This window comes from Hypomesus transpacificus, chromosome 26, assembly GCF_021917145.1.
Source record: "Hypomesus transpacificus isolate Combined female chromosome 26, fHypTra1, whole genome shotgun sequence".
NCBI classification, from domain to species: Eukaryota; Metazoa; Chordata; class Actinopteri; order Osmeriformes; family Osmeridae; genus Hypomesus; species Hypomesus transpacificus.
Genome location: NC_061085.1, coordinates 7,606,759 through 7,628,898, shown reverse-complemented (window position 1 = coordinate 7,628,898; position 22,140 = coordinate 7,606,759). Strand labels below are relative to the sequence as shown.

The 22,140-nt window shown below is 41.0% G+C and overlaps 1 protein-coding gene across 3 annotated transcripts; it reads right to left on the bottom strand.

Moving 5' to 3' along the window:
- Positions 1-803: 803 nt before the first annotated feature.
- LOC124487353 (elongation of very long chain fatty acids protein 1-like) lies at positions 804-19,617 on the bottom strand. 3 transcript variants are annotated; one of them, XM_047049622.1, is made up of 9 exons: positions 19,523-19,617; positions 11,817-11,922; positions 3,185-3,282; positions 2,874-3,064; positions 2,638-2,718; positions 2,419-2,475; positions 2,225-2,330; positions 1,923-2,059; positions 804-1,679 (listed from the first exon to the last, which is right to left on the bottom strand). In XM_047049622.1, exons 3-9 carry the CDS (start codon positions 3,243-3,245, stop codon positions 1,341-1,343), a joined length of 972 nt encoding a protein of 323 aa, XP_046905578.1. In that variant the 5' UTR covers positions 3,246-3,282; positions 11,817-11,922; positions 19,523-19,617; the 3' UTR covers positions 804-1,340. The 3 variants fall into 3 exon arrangements, with proteins under 3 accessions (XP_046905578.1, XP_046905579.1, XP_046905581.1); XM_047049623.1 differs by lacking the exon at positions 19,523-19,617 and adding an exon at positions 19,415-19,514; XM_047049625.1 differs by lacking the exon at positions 11,817-11,922 and having other exon boundaries at positions 19,523-19,615.
- Positions 19,618-22,140: the final 2,523 nt, after the last annotated feature.

Sequence of the window (22,140 nt, the reverse complement as noted above, 5' to 3'; positions counted from 1 at the left end):
AATGGCAAAAGTTGACACTTTGACACAGCACATTGATATTGTCATTTATGCAAATGACAAAAATGTACTTTGGGTGTGGAATGTGTTATTCTAACACACATATGAACCAAAACAATTACCGGTAATACTAGATAAGTAGTATTGGTAGTTCATTGTTTACTTACAATAAGTAATTGTAGAATTGTTTAGTGATGTATTATATAGAGTACTTTTTACTGACTTACAATGCAACTCAGTGACTTGGCCTAACCCTGAGCCCCTCTTCCACTGAGGCTGGTGGGCTAATCCAGCCCTCTAGGCGCTTGGTGTGAGGGTCGTCCAAAGAGTCTCCTCAAACAAAGGAGAATGAGCTCTTTGTTTACCTCCTACATGGTTGACATACTTGAGATGGTGGTGACAACACTATAGGGGGGTCTAAGCAGCCATTCATATCCAGTTTCCAGAGTATAGCTTGAGAGAAGACTCAATTCTCTCTATTCAGCTAATAGTTTGACACAGAAACGTTTCTGTCCTGTAGGCCTATGTTTTTTGCATGATTTGGAGTTAATCACTGTACTTATAGACCAGTTTGTAGTGGTGTATTTCTTGCTTCAAGCATGTGTTCCATGGTTCAATTATAATAACTTAATTAACATAACACTGCACACTCAGAACAAAACATTTTGTGAATAAGAATATCACAATGGATCTCAGAGATTACAGTTGCCGTACAATCATATTATTGTAGTGTACACTGTATGAAGCAACAATCATGTAGTAATGCACACTTGAATATCTTTAAGCACAGGTTCACAAGGACAACATACTTTAAATTTAATTTATTGCATTTAATTTAACAAAGATAAAGTAACAAAAAATTTGAAACCCATAAAGCTTTCCATTAGTTTTTTTTTTTCTCATGATAAACTATTTACAAAGGAATATTCAAGTTTGGTGATAGAAACTGTACAGTGTCATCTATCCACAGGGGGTTCAGGAGGAATGCAAGTGCCAAAACTGTGTGTGTGTTTGTATGTGTGTATCACTGAGGTGCTTTAAACCATGCGGTCCTGGGCAATATTTGTGATGTTACATTAGGTCATTACATGTTTTTTTTATTCATTAAACATGTTCCATAATTAGTTGTCTGAGATTGAAATGAAACAGGAAACTGAACAAAACTAAATATGGGCCCCCCAACTGTGGAAATCATTTAACCATGTCATTTCCCCATGTTTTTTATGCATCATACATCGAAAAACAATAGAAGAAGAAAATAAAAAAAACTTTCTTTGGAATCCTTGGAAGCTTAGTGCAGGTTTCTGATATTCCTACATCATGTTTGTTATTTTCCAGAAATCCTACGCCTTTTTCATTTTACCTATCGTAGCACTACCATTCTCTTGGTGAGTGACTCCATTGCTTGTGCCGTGGGAGATACCATTGCTGGTAACATTCTCTGCGTGCTTGCCATTGCTGGCCACAGTAGATCCATTGGTCTTGCCATTGTGACTTTGTTTGCTGTCCAGCTTTGGCAGCCGTTTGCCTTTAATGTAGGCCTGGTACCAGAAGTTGGAGAACAGAACAAAGAAGAAGGTGCCGTACACCCAAATGAGGTGGATGAACAAAGGGACCTGATAGTCACAGCTCTCCATAAAGTAATACTGCGTGACATGGAGGGAAACTAGGATAAACTGAACCTGTTGGATAGGAATGGATCCAAAGATTAGTAAACACGCACAGACACACACATACCTGATATGTAAATCAAAAGCTCCATATCTTGAATCCAAAGCAAATTTTGACTGAATTTAACAGAGCTGTTATTTTAAATTGCTGACAGACAGGATTAAACAATGAATTGCCATTAGAACAGATATCAAAGGTCTTTATGGAGGACCTAACAAGAACCTAATAGCAAACAGACACAGAAAAAATCCTACCAGCTGGATGGCAGTCATGTACTTTTTCCACCAGAGGAACTTCTGGAAGCGTGGTCCAGCAGCTGACAGACCATAGTAGAAGTACATGATGACGTGGACAACAGAATTGACCATGGCATGGAAGGAGCCCATTCCCCCTGGGGTAAACATTTACATGGAAGAAAGGTTAAGGCTAAACAGTGATAAGGGTGTTTTTGGTCATTCAATGCAAACAGCACATGGCAAATTATTTACTGAATACCAAATAAGTAAGTGATTCATGACCTTTAAGAGTTTGATATGGAGAACTATTGTGGACTCACCAGGAGCATAGCTGACACCCCACCACCAGGTCCAAGGCATGAAGGAATGGTGGAAGATGTGCAGGAAGGTGATCTGGCCATGCTTCTTCCTCAGCACAAAGAAGACCTAAACCAAGGAGAGAACAGTTCATATCCAACAACTAGAAATATCTCATTATATTTTAACTATTCAACGTGAAAATCTGTTGCCTTACTGTGTCCATGAGTTCAATGAGTTTGGAGAAAAAGAACAGCCAAGCCACTCGGACCATCTAGTGAAAGAAGAAATGGCATTATCTGTGTTGGTCTCTCATTAAAAGATAACATACTTTGGATATAATTAATGGTATCAAAGGTCAAAAACACTATTGGAAAGAAAGAGTGGGTGAGAAGTAGAATGCCCTTGTGTGTGTGACCAGGGACTCTTGACTTACTCTTAGTCCTTGAGGGCTGTCAGAATAATCGCATGGGTCACATCTCCAAGTGTATGTGGTGGCCCAGCCAGACATCAGAAACTAAAGGACAAAAGGACAAACTCAGTACACACGTCCAGACAGACATGCTCCAACCCTGCAGAGATGCCCTGGAATAATGAATCAAATTTGATGTGCACTCTCCATCCAATTTGTCCTTCTAAATTTGAATCCTTTAAAGCGTCCTACTATCCCACCTCATAAACAATAAAGACAGACAATGCCACAAGGGAGAAGTTGTAGATGATCATGGCCTCCTTGAGTTGGAACGGCTTGCGATTGGCCATGAAGCGCGGCCCAGCAAACAGCACAAAGAACAGGTAGCTCAGCAATGTGGCAGACATGTACAATGGATTCTGCATCATTGGATAAACCTTCAATCGTGGGTCTATGAAAGAAAAGTTTTAAAAAATTATCTCACAGACATAATGGTTCTGCTGAGAACACATGCATATATACATATATATATATGATACAAGTACAGCATGTATGAATATTGAACACTCACCAGTTCCTGCCATGACATAGTCATATACCTCCATGATTTGAGAACCTATGTCCTGCAACATTTTGACTGGCTTCCCCTTCTATGTTCTGCTAAAAAACCTGTGGAAGAACACATTCATTAGTCAATGGTGAATGCTGATACAGTGTCCTCAATTCATATTAACTGACAAAGCTCTATCAACTGCAACTACTTCAATCTGGTTTGAGACTGCAGGTCTCCGCACCTGCTCTGACCGCACCTGCTCTGAAGTTTGAACTCAGACATGTGAAAATGTGTTTGCTTTTAAGGCCCCTCATTCAACAATAACGTGATGTAATGTTGAGTAATAAACCATGATTGAGTCTTAATCTCACTCAGTCTCATGTGGTGTCTTATTGTTGGGTTTGTGTCTCCAGGGGTTGGGTCTGTCTCTGGTAACCAAAAGGGTACAGCAGTCAAAGCCATGGCTGCTTCTCACTGATCCAATAAACCCCACCCTAGAAATCCCCGAATGCAATCAACCAGATCCAAGTTTCTCATCAGACGTGTCCTGATGCTGGAGCGAGGTTCACCAGTGTACCTCGTCCCACAGACCAGAAGCAGCACTACCCTCAGTTTGGTACTACAAATGATGGTACCAAAGCCAACACAGGCCCAGAGCAAGACACACTCACTCCTCCTCTTCTAGCTCTACCCAAATGACACTGACAGAGCAAAGAGACCAATTCAAGATTGAAACAAAGGGAAGTTGAACTATTTGTCTCCAGTCAGGTTTAACAGTATGTGGGCTGGGTGTAGACATTCCTGACAGTAGACATGTTTTTACTGGAAAGGAACACTGTACTCTGGGGATGAGCGTGGATACAGAATTGTGCGGTAGTATGTGGAAGTGTGGTACCTGTCTTGACCAAATCTTACTGTATCAATTATTTCAACTTCAAGCATTACTAAAGCTGCAATTTTTGGGGGCAAAGTATGAAACGGTGTGCGTGACTACACACTACAGGGTTTCCCGCAGAAAATGTGTTAGTTAAGGTCGTAGGGGGTGGTTTGCCGTCCGACCGGGGGGCGTTCTGCAGAGAAGGGAGACAGGCGTTGGTCACGATTTGGAATGGAAGGGAGACAACGGACAATGGGGGATATGTCTTTTACGACGTAGTTAAGGCAGCAGGCGTGTTGCCTTAACTGAAAAGTACTGCGGGAAACCCTGCACTATAGAGCAAGGTGAACAGATTAGAAAAGCTATTATCTACCGTGTTAGAGCTTTCCCATCCTTAAGAGTACATTGCCACCAACCCTAAGCCAACAACATTAAAAGGTAATAATACAGTGGGCTGGAATGTGTGAGAGGAGTAAAGGCAACCGGGACAAAGAAAATGGTCACTTGACTCAGTATGTAGAAAACACAATTAAGGAAACCACTTATCATGGATAAGACAGCGGTCAAACGAAACTCCAACACTTCTAACAGTAGCTACATACAGCCCAGAAGTTGGTTTGGGTACCTAAATGCGACCAAATGAAAGCTACAACTAAATACAGGAAGTCTAGGTGGCATGCATAGTCTTCAGGGATGTGTTGAGACTTCTTGACTGGGAGACATTCTACCCCCACCTCTTATGTGCAAGAGACTGGAGTTGCTGGACAAAGTCTTTGCTAGATGTTTCTCATTTAGTCATTAAGCAGACGCTCTTATCCAGAGCTCTTTTCATACCTCATTGTGTGACATCCTGTACTCATGTACAGGATGTGAAGTAAGATGTGGTCTGATTGGCTTACAGAAGATGGTTGTGTTTGAATCAGAATAAGAATCAGGAGGGATTTTATTCGCCATGAATGTTTGCACAAACAAGGAATTTACTTTGGCAAGGAGGTGCATACATTAAACATATAGGAATATTTAAACTTAAATATGTGGAGCCATAATTTACAATCTAACCTAAAAAATAGAAGGGAATGGTGGACCATTTTTTTTCTCTCGCCAATAGTAATGGTAGAGTAGGTAGTATTTAAAACCTTTTGCCTTGAAATTGATTTAATTAATTTGCAATGTTATAAATCTAATTTTCATTTTGCTTTATGACCATTCTTGCTCAAATGTAACCCATAGTCAAGTAACTGCAATCCTATAACATTTGGCTCATTTGGTTCACCCTGATTGTGAATGTTGTCTAGTTAGATTGCTAGCAAGCTGTCCAATGGGAAAGTGTTCCTGGGTAAATAGACAGTCGTGGGCATGAGGGGGGGAGGGGGTTTGGAGAGAAACGCTTTTTTGTCTTCCGCTAGTTTTCTTCACAGGGTGACCAGTGGCTAAGAAGTTGTGAATCATGACGAATCATGTTCTGCAATAAATGTGCACAAATGTATTTCTAAATCGCAGCCACTGTCAGTCATAGACACAAGTGTGTCAGCTGTAACAGTTGCTCCCGGCAACGTCGTGGTAAGTTTGAGTGCACGGGCAGCGGCTCTATGACATGACGAGCAAGCACTTTCTTACCGCTGCTGGCATTTAGTAGCTTCCTCAAGCACAAAGTGCAGAAATAAGTACCAGGCTCTCTCAGTTTCTTGCACCAACTGCCAAAAGGCTCGCCTTCTCTACCTTATTCTATCCACGCCCAGCGCCATTTATCTATCGGTAGGACATCATCCCCAGGCTTCATGAATTTGAGCTCCATGCTTTCACCGACAACGCCAATATAGGCCTATAGGCCGTTAGGTGATAGCCTGGTCCTAACCAGACCCTCGTACATTTTATTTCTACAGAGGGTCTGGGATCGCTCCATTGACAAGCGTTAACTTCCTTGAAGGCGGGTCCTCTGTTGAAGTTTAAAACTATTGGATCTGCCCAGAGCAACTCTGATATGCCACAACCAAGCGTTCGCCTTAGCCAACTCCTTCACCACTGCTGTAACGGAGCTAGCTGCTTTTCCCGAACCCCGTGGGGAGAAGGGCCACAACATCATGGCCACCCACAAAACTCAGCAAGGAATGTTCTTGCTCCGGCTTTAACTTGTGGATATTCGGCAGCGTTGCCACAACAGCAGAATAGCTTAGCTCGCATCCTTCTCCGCCGCCATTACTGAACTACTCAAACTAGTGCACGACATTAACGTAATCGTTCTCAGCCACTCCCTCTGTTCGCTGATAGGACCTACAAAAAATTTGTTTCTGAAAACCGACTTCAGAGTCAAACTCCCAGACCTAGTACAGAAGCAAAATCCAAATTGAGCGAAAGTACGTAGGAGGGCAGAGCCAGGCTAGTTAGGTGAAGCCGTTTTTTGTTTAATCCCATTCCCATATATGGGGCACTACATTCCTTTGATTCAGATAAAAACACCAATTGGTTTTGAGCAAGACAAAAAAAGTTCTCCATGTGGAATCCTGCAGTTTATTTTTTGTTTGTGTTTAAAGTCAGCACTAGTTCTTTCATCGCGTAATTATATTTTGATCATGAGTGATAACATGACGTATGGAATTCATTCACACTGTGTTCCCAGGACCCGCCCTGCTCTGCTTCTGATAGGCTTGTAACATTATAGCTGTGTTTTTCTCATATGATTGTTGGGGGAAATCAATTGACTCGAAAATATTAAACCACATGCAAGTTCCCAATTTTAATTTTCTCATGGCCGCACGCCGGACATCCGGCACGGTGCCGGAATACTTTAAGCCCTGCCGGCACATGGGTAGTAGGCTAATTAGGCAGGTCGCACCATAACGATCAGGCCTATTTGCACTTGCACAAATACTCCCAAATTAATTTTGAAGTAGCACAGACACAATCTCAGGAGCATATGCAACCAAAATTGTCGCAATTTCAAGTCCTGGTATATGTGAACTAAATACTGTAGCAGTGGTGGCTGCAGGGGCGATTTTAGGATCAGACCTTTAGGGGTGCTCAGTCCCCAATGAGAATTGGACATGAATACAGTGCCTTGCAAAAGTGCCAAACCCCCTTGCTAATAAATTCCTTATTTCACTGGATAACAATAATACATTTATGTATTATTATGCAAAATATTGAATACATTAAGCATTAAACTAAGCATGTCCATTCATTAACTACCAGTATCAAATGCTAAATACAAATTATTTGCGATTTTTAGTTTTTTATTATTAATTTTAGGGGTGCTGAGATGAAATGTAGGGGTGCTTGAGCACCCCTAAAAAGGGTCTAAAATTGCCACTGGGTCCATTTATTGATTTAAATGGGCAAAATGTTACCATAAAACTTGAATATTCATCATATCATATCATAAACCATACAATGGATCATAAAACAACAGCAACGCAATTGGGAATAAGACAAAGTTTTACACCTTGCTTGTCTACATAGTGCAAAACTGGGAGAGGTGTAGTTGTGGCTTTATTTTGGGTTAGACTAGCAGAGGGGTTATTGTGAATCAAATTAATCTAAAAAACAAAGCCAAGAAGAAGGAAAGAGAAAGACAGGGGCATGGAGAAAGCATTCTCAGTCTTATCAGTCCTCAGATGATGAGTAAAATAGAGACAAAGCAATGGTCTACCTTCACTTTTCTAAGCAAAGCTATTTGAATTCAGAAATGAATGGGGAAAAGAAATATTGGATCCCATGATCCAAAGTGATCCTACCAACTCAAACAGAAATAACCCATGGAACCATTGTTAAACCTTAATTTAGAGATAGGCAAGTCAAACATGCACAGAAAGATACAGGATTTTTACACACAGACGTCATCATTTCTCAGAGTGAGAACAGAAAGATGAAATAAGACAACCCCAAAGTCATGGTTAAAGCATCAACAACAGACCACAATGATTTTATACTTTTCTAAGAGATACCTGGTCGAACTGATTCATAGACAATTTACAGTTTTTGTGCAATGATAGACAATTTACAGTTTTTGTGCAATGATAGAAACAAAGAGTCGATACATTCATGACCTCCAGCAAAGTTTTTTGCATAGCCTAATGAGTGGGAGGGGCATTTCCCAACAATGGCAACCTTTCCCCTAAATAAAGAAGACTGATAATTCTCCTAATGCCCAGTTCAAACAATAAATAATTCTTCAGAGCAATAGTATGAATTCAGTAGGCACTAACCAATGCACTTGATTGTGTTGTATTGCCCTAAATTCTTGTTAAGTTTAGGTCAAAAGTTGGGCAAGATCCAAACTTTGTGTTAGATGGGTCTAGGATGAGGCCGCATACTACATGGGCTGAGGCCTTACAGCAGCAGCCACAGGTATTTGCCTCATGTCAACCCCTCTATTTCTACCTTGCCATTCCTTTCCAAAACTGCTTTCTTTCACCTGAAGAGTATAGCGAAGGTACCATTCATAAACCAAAATGATGTAGAAAAGTGAATTCATGCTTTTATATCTAGCCAGCTGGATTACTGTAATGCACATTTCGCTGGTCTTCCCAAGAAAACCACTGAAAGACTACAGCTTACTAAAAATTCTGCAGCTAGATTATTTACCAAAACTAAAAGGAGAGAACACATTAGTCCTGTCCCAACTACTTTACACTGGATCCCTGTTACCTTCAGAATTGACTGTAAGGTCCTATTCCTCACATACAAAGCTCTACACGGACAAGGACCTAGCTACATTGCTAACTCAAACACCAGCTATAACACTGCGATCATCAAATACAGGCGTATTAGAGGTCACCAGAAGCAGTCATAAGAAGATTGGTGATGCAGCCTTTGCCAATTACGCTCCAAAACTATGGAACAAATTACCCATAAATATTAAGGAAGCAAATACGCTAGACATTTTTAAAAGACAGCTTAAAACCTACCTTTTTACCAAAGCATTTAACTAATTTTGATCTCAGAAGGGTTTTAAAACTTTTAGTAGTTATATTATTGTTTTTATAGATTTGCTTTGGATTCCTGCAAAGATTGCGGCTTGTGTTTGACTTGCACCATTGCTTATGTGTTACATTTGATTCATTCTTGTTTATTTTGTAGTTTTTATTATTACTTTTATCACTTGTGTAACGGAGTTAGAACCGTGAAACTCGCTCCTCAGGTATGTAACAGGCCACCCGCGTCAACGAAGAGCTAGCTTTTCTTTGGCGTAGTTGGTAGTGGTCACGCTTGGCAAGTCGGAGGTTGTGTGTTCGAGCCCAGTGAGTGGTGAAGGAGCCTTGTCGTGACGGAGCGTGGCTACAGCTGTTACATACCCGTCACACTTGTATTATTGTTTTTGCTGATTTTATGTTTTTGCTGATTTTATGTAAAGCACTTTGAGCTGCAATTTTTGTATGAAATGTGCTATGTATATATAAATTAAGTCTTACTTACTTTCTATAAAAAAACTGTCACTAACCAATAAAGAATATGCCCAAAACATATCTTTGGATGTATCTAGGCTAGCCTAGGTGTGACTGTTCTGAAGGTTTTGCAAAATACAATGAAATTGTAAAGTACAGTACAGATATCTCCAGTGATTTCTAAAATTACACCATTGGTCTACCTACAGTATCTGTCTAAGACATTTCCTTTGCAAAAGTTTCCTTTTGGCCTTAAGCAATATCAGCCTATAAAGTGGACCCTCAGGCTTCTTTTGATTTTGGTCACATGATCTTAGAGATTGGGACATTCCTCTACCTGGTGAGATGACTTTCAGTTCGGTGACCTAGATCTCGAGTGGCACATATAACAACAGGAGGGGTATCAAGTTCAGCTGCCATTGTTTCGATTCCATGTGTGATTGTGCAGACATTGCTGAGCAATGCGAGTGGATACCCACAAACTTGTGTGTGCTAACAAACCCAACCAATCAAAATGGGTGGAATCTGTGAACAAAATTCAAAAAGTTGTTTTGTAATATTTATTTTAATTTATATTAATGTATTTACATTGTAAATATTAATAATTCATCCTGAATGTAAGTGTAACACCAGAGAAGGTCAACGTAAACCCAAGCAAGGTCTTTCATAAGAGGGAAAGTTCTGTGGCTTCTGAGGACACTTTGATTAGTCTCAAGGAAGGGGAAAGCAAAGTTATCCATATCAGAATTTTGGGTGCACATACATTTTTTGCATGTACTTATGGGTCAAAGAAGTTGTTTTCGAAACTTAAGGTTCTGCAAACTACATTTGTAAACTGAAAAAGTACTTTGTCAAGGTCTTAATTGTGCACATAGAAGTTGCTTGTAGCGAAACGGTAGGTAGTGTGTGTGTTCGTGTCTGTGTGTGTCAGGATGCTAGTCTTGTGACTAAGATGAGCCTAACCAGGGGAAGAAAACACTGCATTACATATCCTGTCATCCTCATCCCAATGCACCAGGGAAAGGGAGACCAGAGAGGAAAAAAGAAAGCCAGGGACAAAGAACAACAGCTATCTGATGGAAGTCTCAGCTGTGTGAAGAAACCTACTTATGTTAAACATCAGGGGGGGAAAACCCTCTCTGGTTGTAATTATGGAAATGGTGGTCAAACTCAAAACAACCACAACTAAAAATAGAGTATGGAAAACAACATGGATGCCATCCCATTCCATCCCAACAAAACCATCCAACATGACTTAAAAGTATACATTCTAGGATAATGATTGTTTGTCATTGTATAAATTGTCTTCACACAAATAATCCATATGACCACAGTACTCAGGTTTGAGCTACATAAACTCTATAATAAATGGCATGCTTCACCAGACTTATCTTAAAAATATGTAAACTTATGAGGAAAATTCTGTCAAAACATTTGGATAGTCACTGGCAAGACAATCAGAGGAATGTCCTTATTGTGTTGTGACTACTAAGTCAGCAATAGTTGTTCGTGGGCAGACCCAGGAAGATGCCTCCTCTCATCACCATGTTGAGAATGTTACAATGTCCATAAACTGCTCTCCCTCAAATGTGTTAAAATGAAATAACATAGTGCAATTTGAGTAGTCATCTACTCAATCAATGAAGCCATCATTCGTTCATGTACACACAGTATTTCACAATACAGTTTCAAACTGTGCAGGAAAGGACTGAAAAGTTAACTCCCTACCCTTTGCCCTTCCCCCGCCCAATCGAAGCAACAGGCCACCCATGTGATCAACTACAGTATCTCTATTCATCCGCATCCTCCCTGTAAACGCTCCAGACACTGAAAACCCCGAAGTATGTAAGATTGTGGGTCCGTTTGGTCTTGGGGAGTTTGAATTTGGGTTCTTTCACCTATTTCTCAAGAAACCTCTAACAACGTTCCTGGCTACCGCCATGCACTAAACCAAAACACACCAGACACCATGATGACGAAGTCGATCTATTAACTCTCCCAGGGTAAGGTTTCACAGAGGAAAGGGTGGGGAACATCTAACAAGCGTTTGTTACGGGAGTCCTGTCAATGAATCATGGAATGAAAAAAGAGAGCCCTCGCTCACAAGGCTGGAGTTAATGATGAACAAACACACGAGAAAAAAAGAACTGCCAAGATCCCATGAGACAAAGACAGACCGTCAAGCATCCATTTTTACCTGATAGTCTGCAGGGAACTTGAAACCCCCTCCCTCTTACTCCCCAACCTAAATATTTAGAACAGGACTAATTCTATCCCTGTAGCCACCAAGGGACAAACCCAGGAGATTAGAACCGCTAGCTCAACAAGTAGCAGGATGAAGCAGGGGGTGAGTTTCCAGAGAACTTGAGTTAGGTAAAGTAGACTGACTTACCTTTCTGTCTCGGTTGAAGTTCTTCTTTCTTGTCAGAGCACGCCAATGGCTGCCAGCCTCAATGCCAACTCCTTGTTCACACTAGGGCAGAGCTCTGTGTAGCTTGCTAGGGGAACAGGCCAGGAAGGCAGCGGAGACAGAAGGAGGGAGAGATAGAGGAAGACAGAGGGAGTGAGAGAGAAAACGGACTGTGTGACTGGTACTGGTGCTCTCCAAGGCCCCACCCTCCCTGACTCACACAGCGGATAAATAACTCGAGGGGGAGGGGGGGGGCGATAGTGAGAGAGAGAGGCAGGAAGACAGAGCCAGGGAGAGCGTAGTATGTGTCTGAGCATGCAAGAGTGCAAGTAGGTTGAATGCTTGTGAGAGGGAACTGGATTCCTATTTCAAACTATTAGGTGTGGGTAAAATTTAGGAAGTGCTGGGTGACTTGTTGGTTTGTAACCACTGCACTCGTCACACAGAAGGGAGTTGCTCCTGCTACTCCACCAGGGTACGTACACCAGACTACAGCATTGACCCTGTACATTTTCTCGGGGGGCTGGTCGATGATATTATTCACCCAGGCACCAGGAGAGAAATCAGTGGCGACACTGTTATCATGAAGGGGGCCATTGTTAGGCCTCCAACCGGCTCTCAACCAAGCCAACACCCATAAAGCAAAGCTAACATCTATTTATCCTCCTTCTGGATACAGACAATCCATGTCAATACTAGATAATATGCATGGAAATGGTCATCTAACACTGACAAAAACATCAGCAGAACACAAAAAATGAAGTGTGTCATCAAGTGACAAAACACTTCCCCAGGAAACTACCGCATTTGGAACAGCTGAAAAAGTCGATGGCAGTTGGTGTGATGCATGGTATCATTTACATATCATGTTATTGTTTACTTAAGGCTGGTTGTTAAATGTAATCGCTGGCGGCAGCAGGTCAATGAGTCCTGGGTAATACCTTATATTAATATCACTCTAGGTGTGGTTGTGCAAGTACATGACCAAAATAGTTCATTCAGATTTTTTTTTTTTGCATTTCCAACCCACAAAAAAAAAAACGATTTAAGGTGAGTGGATAGACATCTTATTGTTTACGTGTTTCTTATGTTTTGCCATTATTTCGGACCAAATAAGGGCTGGTTTTACCGGTTGCCACAGTATAGTCCAGGGGACAAGGGTGGAGAGGAGTGTGTGTTTATGGCAGGCAGTTCTCTGACTCTCAATCTCTCTCCAGCTGTACCAAAACACGCCTCCTGAAAATAGATCATGTTTATGCCGCCAGCTTTATATATTTTTTTTAAGTAATCCCCAGGTGTGACAGCATTGTTCCTTCTCACAAACATCAAAAGCACAGGGGTAAAAGTGATTATGGAAGGATGAGTCCGTTAAAGGTAACAATAGAATGTATATACATCTCCCTTCACTGAAACCAAAGATAAAACGAATTGGCACAACTCGAAAATGTGATGGGTATCAAAGGCGCACGGAATTCCATACCCTCATCCAAAGTGAACGAATGGAGTGAGGTCACAACAAATCTGTGGAAGAGTAGTGATGCGGGATGGATAGTATGCGAGTCTGTGCTGCTAACTTTGCATGCTTGCTGAGGGCAGGCAAAATATTTGGAATTGGGAATAACTAGGATACAGATTTGTAAGGACTTTGATATATGCAAATGTCATAAAGCGTTCCTTCGGCAGATCAAATGTGATCTACAGTACAGGAGGGGGATTTAAACATGCAACCTCTTGATGTGCAGTAAAATGCTTTATCACTGACCGAGCTTTACCAAACCCTATATGATACAAGAATTAGAGCCCGACCGATATTAACGGCCGATATTAGGCACTTTCCAAACTATCGGTATCGGCATTTATAATGGCCGATAAAAACATGTTTTTTTGGGGGGGGTTCCTCTTTTCTGTTGTGACAATAAAACAAGCAAGTTTATTTTTAAACTGCATTATCATATTATTTTTGTGAAGACTGATGAATAATAACAGGAGTCAGATGGCTGAGCGGTTAGGGAATCGGGCTATCAGTCAAAAGGTTGCCTGTTCGATACCCGGCCATGCAAAATGACGTGTCCTTCGGCAAGGCACTTGACTACTTGACGCGGGGGAATGTGAGTGTCTACTAAAAATGACTAAATGTAAACTACAAATAAGTAATGTTGGGGAAATTAGGTTTGTTTTGTTTTATCTGCATAAAAAAAAAAAAAACATATATATATATACACACACATCGGCCAATATATCGGATTTTTTAAACACCAAATATTCGTATCGGTATCGGCCTTAAAAATCCCTTATCGGTCGGGCTCTAACAAGAATGGTTGAATAAAAAACTACGGCAACCCTGGGACTGTCAACCACGTGTACTGTCAACCAAGTTACAGTAATCATTACACTGTTACTTTTTCAGGGTTGACAAATACTGTACAAATACTGTACATGTAAATGCATTATACAATCGATCAACCCTGTTACTTGTAAATATTGTATTGAAATTCCTACAAGGTGACTCAAATTTGCCAAGTTTGGAACTTCATTTAATGAATGCTAGTCAATGGGGCATTCAGGAGGTTAAGAAAAGTATGCAGTGAAAATATGCGAAAGTGGTTTAACATGACAGAACATAGCATCTTGTAAATCTGCATGGAATCCTTAACATGTAAAAAAAAATCAAGCTACTAGGAGGCTCAACATCTCAGAGCCTTTAGAAAAACCCATTTAAAAAGTATGCAAGGTAAGCATGCCACATACTGAGATGTGATTGCTTCCAGCGTTTCCTGGTGACTGAAGCACGGAACTATCTGTTGTATGCCCTGGCCCTTATCCTCTAGCGTGCTTCTGTGTCAGGGTGTGAGTGCTAATGGATACACAAGCACAGCACGCACATGTCTGTGGAAATCTTTACCCCTATATGACACCAAAGTGTGAAGACTCATGGACCAGAGCCTCCCAGTCTTTTTATCCATTCAATAAAACAGCATGTAAATCAACTCTGGACTCTACAATTCAAGCTCTCTTTCAGGAGTTTTTGCCTTCCATATCAGAATGAAAAAGACATGCTCAATTATTCAGATTGGATGATTGACTTGGCCTGAAAAAAAATTACCACTTAGTGGCCATCAAAAACTGGTTACTCGGGCAGTAGTAAATTTGGAGGTGTTTTATTTGGTTTTGACTGAGAAGATCAAATATTTCTGTATACTTTAGCCTTTGATTTGTTGTTGGCATCAGCAGTGAGGTCATCCATTAAGAGAAGTGTGTCCATTACACAGGTAATGTTATGCAGCACAGCATGTGCATTTCCTTTTTTCTTAATCTCTACTTCCATCAAACTTTGTTCCAGATCTCCCAGGCTTTTGTAACCTAAAAACTACTTTCATAGTGTTTTTCCAAGTTTAATAGTGATTTGCATTGCGTGTGTGAAGTAAGGTTTGTCACTGTGTTTATCTAGACTTGGATAAATATATGGCTACAACCTAGAAGGTTTTCATCCCAATAGGAAGTATCCTTCGGTAATCCAACATAGTGGTCTTCCTTGGCCTACATGTCATTTTTCATAGTTAAGCTCTGCATTCTTTCCTGTAGTAAACCACAATGTTTATTTAGGCATGCCCATGAGTTTTGCAATGTTCCCGATTGATTATTTCAATTTTCATGCCTGCCAGTTTTACATTGACAACAGACTCCAAAGACAAGGCAAAACCTAAACTCACAACTAGACAGCGACAACAAAAATGCCCTAACATTTTAGCTTTATAAAATGTAAGGCCATTTTATATTTTATTATTATTTGCACTTTATCCTTACAGTCATTGGCCGAGAACAAGGAACCGCAATTGCTCTGGAAGTTGGTAAGACCGGCTTCACCATGTGGGTAGAATAATAGCATAATTGAGCAACCAATCAGGAGCCCAACAATACGAATGAGAGTTGTGTGAAAAGAAGAGCATAACTATACAGAGATTAAGACAACCTAAATTCACTCGGTTGAGATGAAAGTTCACCTACTCAAAAATACAAAAAGTTTAGAGAGACGCTCAGCATGGATTATTATGTCAAGAACAGCGTGCAGGGATTTAGCAGTGGCTGTCAGTCCATCCTAGTCTGGGGTCTCAAGTGTGCATAAACAATGCAAGCCAGGTTCATTGAACTCAGACAGAGGTTAGGGGGATAGTGGCAGGAGGTTGAGTCCCTCAGGTATGTACTGTATATGTTGGAGCCCAAAGAAACCCTTTGTTATGTTAGCGTTTACAGCACCCTCTACAGGTCTAGAGACTAATGTCCCCAGAGAGGGGGATGAATAGAGGGGTCAGGTGTGGCTGATTGGAGGCAGCTTCTACTCAACTTTATACTTACTATAGCCTTTATCTTATAATTTATGTAAAGATTGATTTAACTTATTCCTATGTTCTTTTTTTAATATGCAAACCCCACGGCTGAAATAAACCTAATATTATACACCTTCTACTTCTGGACAATCCTTTTTGGTTACATTTACATTTAGCAGACGCTCTTATCCAGAGCGACGTACAGTAAGTACAGGGACATTCCCCCTAGGCAAGTAATGTGAAGTGCCTTGCCCAAGGACACAATGTCATTTGGCATGGCCAGGAATTGAACCAGCAACCTTCTGATTCATAGCCCGATTCCCTAACCGCTCAGCCATCTGACCCCTGGTTGCTGGCCACCAGGGGTGGCCCGCCTCTGACTGGGCATATAGTCAATCATATATTGGGGTGGCCAATCAGATTTCAGGAGTGGCCCGTGCCACCCTACGCCACTCCCTGAACACGCCCCTGTTGCTGGCAAGGACGGTAAGTAAAGGAACAAGTTCTCTTAGTCATTAAAGTGTGACAGAAGCTCAATACACCTCAAATAAAGTAACACGCCACGGTCTCGTTGTCAGTGTCCAGCCAGCAAGGCCAGAGTCCCGTGGTACTGCAATCACTTCTGACGTGTTTGCTGGGGGAAGGCGACGCCATCATACATTTTTTTTTATTGCTTTATCTTAATACTGTTGGGACATTATTTGCCTACATGATGTTCTGCTTATGACATATGGGGGTTCACTCACCAAGTATTTCAGATAAATGGTCCCCATTTGCCCATGCTGTAGGTAAAATGTCCAGGTCATTTGCCACCGGTTAAGTTCTCTCTCTGTTACTCCTTTGTAATATCCAAGTGGCTTTTATTACGCATGGCAAAAGTGTGCAGATCACAACATTCCACAAAAGGAAGTTAGTGTATTAAAGTGCTCCCCATTCGGAAAGGTATTTTCAAGCCCCAAATAGTCTTAATATTACAACTTGAGACGCTGACAGCATTAACTGAATGTATATTGTCTTAGAAGGGGGCTTAGCACATTATGGAGTTATGGAGTTAATGGATAATACTTGTCTCCTATGAGCGACCCATCCAGAGCTTCACTCTGGTTAGTTTCAAATGTTGCCATATAAAAGAATCCTCTGCTGAGCCTGAGTATAACAATAGATGAGTGACGTAACCTCTCGTAACCTCTCGGATCGAAGCCGTTGCAATTTACATGGATGGCATACCGTTCTATAAATAAATATGTTTGATTGAAATGTTGAACTTTCTTTAAGCTTTGGTTTTGGAAATAGTGTAAGAAATTGCTAATGACAAAGCCATTTTGGAGGAGCAGCACTGCTCTTATCCGTCAATCCTTCTCCTCCTGCCCCACCCATGACTTGTGAAGTCTACTCCTTGGCAGACTTTGCAGAACGCACCAGAGGTAACCTAAAAAAAAAATCTAATGCCCAGAACATGACCTATTTGACAGCTGCATTACCCAAGGGCGGGATCACAATTTCATATATATTGACTGTGGTGTCACACCACAACTCAAAGACATAACATGTATGAGGTTTTTTACAGACAAAAACAATTATTCACAATCCAAGCAAGCCAGCAAAACATACAAGCAACTCGTTTCAGAACTGGTTTTAGCATCATGAGATAAGAATTTGTACAAACATCGCCCACTCTGTGCTTATCGAACTAAACAAACCCTTTTCAGGAAACCCCTGGCATAGACACGTTCTCACAGTATATTTCCAAGAAATAAAATATTAAATGAATAAAAAAATTATAATCAAGTTCTACATCAGCACTCGAATGTGGTGGGTCTAGCTTAAAACAAACAACGTGCTTATGCCTGACTGCCTGATTAGGGTGTTCTGGAGTACAGCTCTGACCTTTAGGAGCAGACAGACTACACAGGCCTGTCTGCATTCATCTTTACAGAAACACTCAACACTGGTCTCACTCTCTCCCAAACCTTTCAATATGGGCTCCATATCTAGAACTTTCCACCGAAATATGCAGTCGATTCTAATTTTGCATTTTCCCAGGAATGTCTCCTGCATATCACGGGACAATTTAAAACACATGTCAGATGATATTTTAAGAGTTGCCTCTATCCTGCTGCTGGGTATGCCAGCAGATAAGAAGGAAAACCCAAATGTAGTGACTCAAATTAAGCTAACATCTAAGCTTTCCTGGGTGACAGGGCACATAATTAATGGATTGCCTGTCTGGTACACCATGACCAATACACTGCAACCCTGTTGGAATATTTTGAGTCAACAAACCCAGCTCTTTATGAATCTGACAGGTGTCAACTGTCATGTCTTCACAAACCCAATTCATCCCCTTCAATGACAGAATTTCAAGTATGCCATCAGTAATACTAAACATCCTGTTCAGATAAACCAAACTGAATACTTGTGCCCGGAGGTGAACCTGCACACCCTTGTTTTCTGCCAAATCTATGGCACAGGAGCACCTGCGCTTTAGACAATTTCATGACACGCGTTTGGTATGAAGATAGTTGTTTTGTGTCTTCAGCTTCGGGTTACACAGTCTAGCTTCAACTACAACAACTTACAGTCACTTGCAAAGATCCTTCAGAAGCCACTGACAAGAGCCACTGACCAAGAGATAACCTGTATATTGAGTATGTAAACAATCAATCCTTCATGTTTGCTTTAACGTCCAAACAACTGAGCCTGTCACCTTGAGTCACTTTTGCATCTAAAACTTGTTTCCAAAATATGTAGCATGTATACACAAGAGCATTTTTAGGCATTTATAATAAAACTAGCATCCATTCAAATGAAAATAAAGATATATTATGTTAAAAGGAACCTCATTTTGCGATAGGCAATGGGAGAGGCGTCAAACGCCCTTATTGAGGGCAGGTAGACTTGGCTTGTCAAAATAGGGTATTGTTGGAAGGTCTTTACAGCAGCCTTCTACACACTTCCCTCTACCTTGCAATGGCAACCCAAACTAGCAAGAGTGCGAATTTCAGCACCAACACAAAAACAAATATACATTAATATTTGAAAAGATCAACAAAAACAAAAAAAAACAATAACGCTACGAGAACAATTGATGACACGGTAACTTCTAGCGTCCGTGGGCAGAGCTTAAGTTGGTACTAATTGTGGGAGAACTCTGAGGTGCCAAATCAAGTTAAAGTTAAATATTAGTGCAGTATTTAGCCTTAGCATGTTTTGATCGACACTTTCAAACAAGCCCGTCTTAACTCCGTTACCTACCGTTGATCACGCAAACTAAAAGCACGGCTTCAATCTTGTGCGCTCACTATAAAAAAGGGCACAATGTCCCTTCACTATTAATTTAGTAAATAGTCCACATCTACCCACCTGTATCAAAACGTTTAAATGGACAATGGTTCAAACGTGAACCTTTCCGTGCCTGTGCCTTTTCTCCAACCATGTGTTTTGCTGGCTCCTCCTGGTGAACCTGGATGATGGAGGGCAGTTAGGAAAAGTTGTCTTTCGGGGAAGAGCCTAACATTACGCAGGCAATTAGACTATTGTGTTTAAGAAGGAAATTCTTTGCATAATGAATTGTAGTGAACATAAAAAATATTTTATATGGTAAAACAATTATGCCAGTGTATCCAAACTATTCGGTGATATTGGCTGGTGGCACAAGTCATAGCACTTCTGGAACTTCTCGAATGTCACTCTAGAAATGTTCTAAAATGTTTACCTAGGTTGGAGACACCTTAATCCTTTTTTAACGACGCTGCAATAAAATAAAATATATAGGCCTATATATATAGATCCAGGCAAATCTAAATCTATCCCTCTCGAAAAATGACTTTTCAGCACCTGAAAGCGACACATTTCGTTAGCAATGGTACACTAATAAAAATTTACGTAATCTCAATGCTGACCACGATTTGTAATGCTAAAAGTAGCATTTTCTTTCTTTCTTTTTACAGCTTCATAAACATGCAACTGACAAATGAAGTTACATTTATTTCAAAATAACATTGTATGGATAAAACTCCGTTCACCAAAATTAGACAATAAGATTGGAATTACTTTTTAGTGGGAAAGACTCTTTAAGCTAGGAACACAAGTCTCTGACTCCTGGTCCATCAGCACCGGATCTCCTCAGTGCTGCGTCCTTTCTCCTCTGCTCTTCTCCCTGTACACCAACAGCTGCACCTCGAGTCATCCGTCTGTCAAACTCTTGAAGTTTGCGGATGACACCACCCTCATTGGGCTCATCTACATTTAGTCATTTAGCAGACCTCTTATCCAGAGCGACTCATCTCTGACGGGGACGAGTCTGACTACAGGTGGGAAGCGGACAACCTGGTGACCTGGGTAGCCAGAACAACTTAGAGCCCAATGCTCTTAAAACAGTGGAGATGGTTGTGGACTTCAGGAAGAACACAGCCCCACTCACCCCCATCACCCTGAGTGATTCCCCAGTCAGCACTGTGGAAACATGTGCTTCCTGGGCACCATCCTCTCCCAGGACCTCAAGTGGGAACTGAACATCAGCTCCCTCACCAAAAAAGCACAACAGAGGATGTACTTCCTACGGCAGCTGAAGAAATTCAACCTGCCAAAGACAATGATGGTGCACTTCTACACAGCCATCATTGAGTCCATCCTCACTTCTTCTATCACCATCTGGTACGCTGCTGCCACTGCCAAGGACAAGAGCAGACTGCAGCGTATCATCCGCTCTGCTGAGAAGGTGATCGGCTGCAATCTGCCTTCCCTCGAGGATCTGCACACCTTGAGGTCCCTGAGGCGAGCGAGGAAGATTGTGGCCGACCCCTCCAAACCTGGACACTTCCTGTTTCAGCTACTCCCCTCCGGCAGAAGGCTGCGGTCCATCAAGAGCAAAACCTCACGCCAGAACTGTTTCTTCCCATCCGCTGTTGGCCTCTTTAACAAGGCCAAGGACTCGCACTGACTTAAATCACAATCTGCACAATGACACCCTGTACATTGCAGTTTGCACTATTGTATCGTTCTCTTTGCACTATTTGTATTTTTTTGGTTAGATTGTAAATTATGGCTACTTATATTTTATTTTTTATTCCCCTTTTGTATTAGCTAGACACTCCTTAGTATTAGCTAGACTTTGCTCCTTTTGTATAGTTAGTCCACATATTTAAGTTTCAATATTCCTATATGTTTAATGTATGCACCTCCCTGCCAAAGTAAATTCCTTGTTTGTGCAAATATTCATGGTAAATGAAATCCCTTCTGATTCTGATTCTGATTGGCCGTGTTCATGTATCACTGAGTGTTTAAGGAAGCCCCTAAATGAACATTCATGAAGCATGTTACTATACACTATTGGTTTTTACATGAAGGGGCCGGCCATAGCTGAGATTGGGGTGTAGTTACCCTTTTAACGTTGAAGAAATAAAGAAAACAAAGTTTGGTGCAGTAAGAATGTCTGTCCAGCAGATGGCATAACATTGGTAGATTCAAACCAGCCCTGAACCATTCTATGTCAGTTTGCACAATGAAGATCCCCCAGGGAAGGGAATAGTGCAATGATTATTATTATTACACATGGTGCCATGCTATTCTTGCTGTTTTAGAACACTAATGTTCATGAGAAGTTCTCATGGCTGTTAACCACACACTTTTTCCAATGTTTTGTTTGTTTGTTTAATCTATTTTGGTTGTTTAATTAGCATTACATGTATGTACATATTCCATAGGAACTCATGTATTTTGAGTGGTGCTTAAAACCTTGTCTTTATTTATTTAACTATAATAAAGGCGGTCCCATACCGGCGTACACATTCCTGCGAATCTGTAGCCTGCTTTTGCCCCACCAGACTCCCTGTTTATCATCCTCCAGCCAGGGTCAGCACTGCTTTATCTAAAAGGTACAGATGGGATTTACTGCTATAATGTCAACTGGATGTCAGCTAACAGTCCAGGTTCAGTAGCCATAGAGAAGAATAGACAATATATTGACATAAATGTTATCC